A 6,999-nucleotide genomic window follows, 5' to 3' on the forward strand; every position below is an offset into this window, starting at 1 on the left:
GGTTTTCCGGGCACGCCCAACTGGGAGGAGACCCCGGGGAAGAAAACACTGGAGGGATTATATCTCCCAGCTGGCCTGGGAACGCCTCGGGATCACCCAGTATGAGCTGGAAAATGTTGCGGGGGAGAGGGAAGTCTGGGTCAGCCTGCTTGGCCTGCTGCCACCGCGACCCGACCCCGGATAAGCGGAGGAAAATGGATGGATGGATGAATGGTTTAGGGCCAAAATACATCTCTGATCTGCTGCTACCTTATGAACCATCCCGACTCCTTGGGTCATCTGGAACTGGTCTACTTTCTGTTCCCAGAGTCAGAACTAAACATGAAGAAGCAGCGTTCAGTTTTTCTGCTCCAAATATCTGGAACAAATTCCCAGAAAGCTGCAGATCTGCTGAGACCCTCAGCTTCTTTAAATCAAGATTGAAGACTTTTCTGTTTGCTGCTGCCTTTAATTGAACCAGATTCAAGGATATTAATCAATGTCCTGGAACTCTGCATTTCACTCTATTTTCTTAGACTTAATATTTTAATGTTTAATGTTTCAATGAATGTTCTTAATTGTTTTTAAATCTCCTTTTCTTTTGCCTTATGTTTTGATGCTTTTAATGGTTTTATGTGAAGCACTTTGAATTATCTTATTGTTGAAATGTGCTATACAAAAAAACTTGCCTTGCCTTGTCAAAACACATTACATTTCAACATTGTGGTACATATTTTCTATTTTAATTCATTATTTTACAATCACGAGAGATGTTACTAGTTTGTCACCACACCAGCTGCCATACTTAATATCGTTGTGGTTTGAAGATTACACCTCCTATGTGTTTCACACCACTATCACATCACTCTGTGTCCCAGAATGCCCCGGCCAGCCCCACACTTATCTCCAAGTGAATGTGTAAAAACAAGCTGATGGAACATCTTGACGGTCAACGGTCATTGCCAGTGTCCAACAAAGGAAAGAGATAAGTTAATCAAAGCTGTTAATCTGGGAACAAGAGTCGCAACCTCTATTAATTTATTAAATATTGCATTTGTTTTTATTATTGTTATTATTTTGCATTCAGTCAAAATATATTAAGTGTCACATAGTGAGTATTTTTTAAATTTCACCTAACTTTCTTTTGTCCATTTAAAATGTGTCAAATTTAACACTAGCTGCAGCCTATACTAGACTATAACTATATACACTCAAATAATACACTTTACGCAGGCTGTGCATGTTATTCACTAATCCACTATAGTAAATGTATGAATGTAGCCCACATTCATCATATAACTGGTTGTCAGAGCAACATTGAAAATCAAACCTTGGTATTTAATTTCAATAATATGAAACTGGAACCAGCTAATGTCTGGGTTTTGCAGGCTGAATAATCTAATTGATTTTTAATGATCAAATATGAATTATCAGTTGACTGAATGTAATTAATTCATTGATTTAAAAGTGATGTTTTAACTTCTAGTCAATAACAATGAGACGTTTTTTCCAAACAAAATGACATGGCATTTTGGCTTCTATTTACAAACCTAAATTACAACCAGTTCATGTGTTGAATGCATGCTGTGAACAGAGTGCTGCACTCAGTAAATTATTGTTATCCCATGGTTCAGACTTCGCAGGATCTTTTCAAAACATGTTCTAATAATCATAACATTTATTACCCCAATGTATCAAAGGCTACTACACCTCCTCCTTTCTCTGTGCACATCGACTGTATAAAAGGGCCAAACTTAGCTGCTGTTATTTGGGTCTCTCATCCAGTCCCAAGGTGAGTTTACAAGGTAAAACAATACCTCTAAGTTCTTATTTTTTATTGTGATTATCTTGAGAATGGTTGCTTTCTGCTGTTGTTTCTATCATTGACCCTGGTTCACTTTGTGTCTACTAGTATTCCAGTGTTGTGAGAAGTGAATTCAAGATGACCAGGCTCACACTTCTAGCAGGTATTTATCTACATTTGGTGCTGTATTACTCTTCACTAACAGAATGGACAACCGATACATTGGCTTTAGAGAGGTTCATTCATGTTTTAATATTTTTACGTTTTCATGTGGCCGCTGTAGTATTCCTATACGCTTGGCACACAAGAGAAGGTTATCTTTGGTTGTGTCACAGCTACATGCCACCAGATCCTACACGCTCAACCTATGTTTTAAGGTTGGTGCTTTTCTTTGTCTAACCGTTTCTTTTCTATATTCTTTAGGCTTATGTCTGGTGATATGCCAGCTGGGTAAGTCGTAATACTTTTTGATCAACTGGCAACATTTGATCTGGATTTTCACTTGAAATGACTGGACTCAATGCTTCTTTAATGTTCCTTTACTCCAACACAGGATCTGCCACCCAGATGGTATGTTACTTCACCAACTGGTCCCAGTACAGACCTGCTGAGGGGAAGTACATGCCACAAGATGTGGACCCCTTCCTGTGCACCACCCTGATCTACGCCTTCTCCATCATCAACAGTAACAACGAGCTGATTACCTACGAGTGGAATGATGACGTCCTCTACAAGTCTTTCAATGCCCTCAAGACCAAGTAAGTGGCAATAGTTGAGATAGGTCAGAGGTCAGGCTAAGCTAGCAGAGGTTCAGTGCCTTGCACAAGAGGCCCTCAGCAGGGTAATGCTTGCTAAAATTGGGACTATGCTTAAACAATGACTCAAGGCCAGAGATGTTCCCTACTGTAAAATGTAAAAACATGACTGAAGTCTGAACGACACGTTTGGAGAAAGTGTGGTGGAAATGACCTACCCTCTGTGCTGTTTCCAGAAATCCTCATCTGAAGACTCTGCTGGCTGTTGGTGGATGGAACTTTGGTTCAAGACAGTGAGTAACATTTCAAATCACACAATGTATCACATGCTTATACACATGTAGTAACCACTACATTCTTGAAACATCCTGAAAGTCCAGTGAAGTCTTAACTTGCCTTTAAAACTGCGGTCAGGCGTTTTTCCCAAAAGCTAAGGGCTGCTAAAGGCCAAAGGCTTTGGCCTTCTATAGCAAAAAGGGATTTGGATCGTACCAAGTATGAAAACAGAGCTTAATCTTCCCTGCAGGTTCTCCATCATGGTGTCCTCTCCAGCAAATCGTCAAACGTTCATCCAGTCCTCCATCAAATTCCTGAGGACTCATGGATTTGATGGTCTGGATCTGGACTGGGAGTACCCTGGTGCTCGTGGAAGTCCTCCAGAGGACAAACAGCGGTTCACTCTGCTCTGCAGGGTGGGTACTCCTGCTTGAGTTTCTAGCTGCAATTCACAGCTACTTTTCTATGGTTTTCACCAAGCTGACTTCTTTCCTACTTCCTCTTTGGTCTTTATTTGCAGGAGCTTGTTGCTGCCTACGCAGCTGAGGCCAAGTCCACCGGCAATCCTCAGCTCATGTTAACTGCTGCAGTGTCTGCTGGAAAGGGAACCATCGATGCTGGATATGAGATTGCTGAGATTGCAAAGTGAGTGTGCCTCTTAAGAGAGAAAAAATGGGAGTTCTACAACACTTTTAAGTTTTTTTAAATAAATATTTCCTTTTTCCCCCTATCTTCAGGGAACTGGAATTCATCAATGTGATGACCTACGACTTTCATGGAACTTGGGAGCAGTTCACTGGACACAACAGTCCACTGTTCCGTGGATCCGAGGACTTTGGTGATCTCATCTACTTTAACAGCGTAAGTTGACATTGGTAACTGGAGATGAATGAATTTAGGGGTACCTACCCTTTGGTTTTACTTCAGCTCTTCCATCAACTTTTGTAGGACTATGCCATGAAGTACTGGAGAGACAAGGGCACCCCAGTGGAGAAGCTCAGAATGGGATTTGCTGCTTATGGTCGTACCTTCCGTCTGACATCATCAAACACTGGCGTTGGAGCCCCAGCTAGCGGTCCTGCATCAGCTGGACCATTCACACGTGAAGCTGGATTCTGGTCCTACTATGAGGTAGAGTTTAGATGAGGCTTTATATGGTCTACAGTATATCAGTTACAGTGCCATTTAATGGCCTGCTTGAAAGACAAAGTACAAATTAAATGTAAAGCTACACAAACCTCCTGATGTCTATGGTCTAGATCTGTGGATTCATGAAAGGCACCACTCTTCAGTGGATTGAGGACCAGAAGGTTCCCTATGCCACCAAGAACAATGAGTGGGTGGGATTTGACACCAGGGACAGCTATGAGACCAAGGTAGGTGGCATATCAGCTGTAGAATTTAACATATTCATAGCAAATCCAAAGTATTTACACCAGTTTATTTTTATTTTTGCCCCAATAGGTGCGGTACCTGCAGGAGCAGAAGTTTGGTGGTGCCTTTGTGTGGGCCCTTGATTTGGATGATTTTGCAGGACGATTCTGCGGCGAGGGTAGCCATCCCCTGCTGGCTCATCTCCGCAAACTTCTTAATATTGGTAAGTCCAAAGCATTTTTAGGCAGAAGTTTTCCTTTAAAGGTATTACACTATGGTCAAGACGGATAGTAATGTCTGCCATCTTTAGTGGACTAGTGATTAATAACTATTATCCCTACTATTATTCCTACAGGATCAATTCTCTTTGGCTACCATATTAAACATCCCCAATGAATGTATTCTTATATTCTTCTAGTTAAATTTTTATTTAAATCAGCATCAGGTATTTTTGTTACCAAGTTGGACACCAGGTGTCTCTGTAATAAGAGCCTGTAAAGCATAGATGACAAGATGATTTTCCTTATAAAAAATGACAAACATGCATGTTAAAACAAGTATTTTGCTTGTAATACCACCCTTTACTGTGAGGGCTTGAGAATGAGCCACCCTCTGTAATTTATTGGAGAAATAAAGTAATGTACAGTGCTGTCTGGATTAGTCATTTAAAGCCATGGTTTAGCCATAGTCCTGTTATAGACAAATGTTAATGTATTTCTTTGCTTCAAACCCTTCCCTCTCCTTTTACCATACAGAACTGCCCCCACTGCCCCCTACCACCACCCCCAAACCTGGTGCTAGCACCACCACCCGTCCAACCACTGCCACCACTACCACCACCCACGCCCCAGGATCTGGCTTCTGCAACGGTAAACCTGATGGCCTGTACCCCCACCCAGATGACAGGAACAGCTTCTACATGTGTGCTGGTGGCATCACCCACGTGAGGCAATGCGGAAGTGGATCCGTCTTTGATGACAGCTGCAAGTGCTGCGTCTGGCCCTGAGCCATGAGTGGACACAATGTGTATTACAGCTGATGCAAAAGTCAACTATTAAATCCACTGTTAAAGTTATCTTGTATCCTCTGTGTATACGATCATTTCCCTAAATTACTCTATCATTAGTGTATAGATATAATGTGTTTTTTTGTCAAATATGTAACATACATTGCAAATTGCAAACAAAAGCATTAAAGTACTTTGGTACACATTGTTTAGTACTGGCTCGTCATTTCAATCTATGTAGTCATTAAACTCTACTACTTTCATGTTTTCAGCACTGGTGACAGAATGAGTATTCAAGTTTTTTGTTACCAACACCAAAACAATACTTTTCTTAAATGCTTACTTTTTCTACACATAAATATATCTTACTGTGAACATAAGCTTCTCAAATGCATTGTTTAGTGTCATATTAACTCAAACAGCTGTGCAGGAATACATACATTATGAAATGAACCAAGAATAAGTAAATATGACTAAAAATGAAGTCAAATTATTAAGTCAGCTTTGAATACCGAGGTTCAATAGAAAAAAAACTATGTATAATGTGCATATCGTGACAAGCCTTTTACCACTGAGAAAATGTTTTTGGATGTAATCCAGCTCGGGGCAGGCTGCACAAAAAGCCTTAAGTTTTCCTCTTAAGTATAAAACTTTAGGCTTTAGTTCTCCTGAGCTGAGGGGCTTACTTTTAATGGTGTTACATAGAATGAATAAACAAAAAAAGAAATGTGAAGGCATTTACTGCATTGAGAAAGATTTGACAGCTCTAAAACTCCTTTTGTTGGCTTACACTGTGATACCAGTCATCATCTCACCTGTTATTGTCTCACAAAGTTGGCCTTTAGATCAGGGGTCTTGAACTTTTTTGAGGCCAAGGACCCCCAAACTGATAGAGAGATGGAGCAGGGACCCCCTACTATATACAGTATATTGTATAAAATTGTGTTTTATATTATTATTAAACTGGGCCTAGTGCCATGTATAAACAGACCTTGTTATTGTGCATTCAATACTAAGCTATTTAAATAATACACAGGTTCAAATATTCATGTTTTTATTTTAAACATGTGCAAGGTACAGTGAGTAGGGTGGCCTTGCCACTGCCATTTATAAACATACTTTGTATGATAATCATGCATACAAGCTATTCAAATTGACGTTTTTATTTTAAACATAAATGTGGAAACGAAAATGAGTGAAGGCCTATTAGTACCACTGCCATGCATAAACATACCTGTTATCTTGCATACAATACTGAACTATTCAAATAATGGACAGATTAATGTTTGTAAAAAAAAATTAAATAAAAAAGAAATTGTCTAACCAACCAAAAATTTCGCGGACCCTTGCAGTACCTCCGCGGACCCCCTAGGGGTCGCGGACCCCCTGTTGAAGACCTCTGCTTTAGATAGTAAAAAATGGCAGAAGAGCAATCATTAATTGCAAGAAGAGCACACCTGCGAAAAGTTGAGTTATCCAACTCTAGATGAAATAACAAATCGTCACCAAATCATTTAACCGGTTAAATCTATAGTGTAAAATCAATTCCCCATTTATGTAGAGGACATACAAATAGAATAAGAGTAGAACGGACATTGAACTGTTTACCATGGTCATTTGACTAGTACAAAAGAAAATGGCAATTGTTGTTAGTTTTTATGGTGATGTCCGTGGGGCATACAGTGTGGTCGCAGCTTGCCGGGTAGAGAGTCAACGGATTCTCCTGAGAGTCAGATGATCTGTACACTAATTAGATAGCTTTCTAATTCTACCATGCTTTAACATTAAAAAAAAAATTTGCCAAA

The 6,999-nt window shown here is 40.0% G+C and overlaps 1 protein-coding gene across 2 annotated transcripts; it reads left to right on the forward strand.

Annotated features, from left to right (window-relative positions):
* Positions 1 to 1,749: 1,749 nt before the first annotated feature.
* On the forward strand, positions 1,750 to 5,399 carry LOC137874033 (acidic mammalian chitinase-like). 2 transcript variants are annotated; one of them, XM_068712654.1, is made up of 12 exons: positions 1,750 to 1,771; positions 1,892 to 1,946; positions 2,207 to 2,233; positions 2,337 to 2,541; positions 2,775 to 2,831; positions 3,065 to 3,230; positions 3,335 to 3,459; positions 3,552 to 3,675; positions 3,763 to 3,945; positions 4,074 to 4,190; positions 4,279 to 4,411; positions 4,944 to 5,399. In XM_068712654.1, the coding sequence occupies exons 2-12, from the start codon at positions 1,922 to 1,924 to the stop codon at positions 5,192 to 5,194; spliced, it is 1,413 nt and encodes a 470-aa protein (XP_068568755.1). In that variant the 5' UTR covers positions 1,750 to 1,771; positions 1,892 to 1,921; the 3' UTR covers positions 5,195 to 5,399. The 2 variants fall into 2 exon arrangements, with proteins under 2 accessions (XP_068568755.1, XP_068568754.1); XM_068712653.1 differs by having other exon boundaries at positions 1,760 to 1,784.
* The last annotated feature ends 1,600 nt before the right edge of the window (positions 5,400 to 6,999 follow it).

The sequence above is a fragment of the Cebidichthys violaceus genome, unplaced genomic scaffold, assembly GCF_023349555.1.
Source record: "Cebidichthys violaceus isolate CVI_PGR_0920_01 unplaced genomic scaffold, fCebVio1.0.p SCAF_17, whole genome shotgun sequence".
Taxonomy (NCBI): Eukaryota; Metazoa; Chordata; class Actinopteri; order Perciformes; family Stichaeidae; genus Cebidichthys; species Cebidichthys violaceus.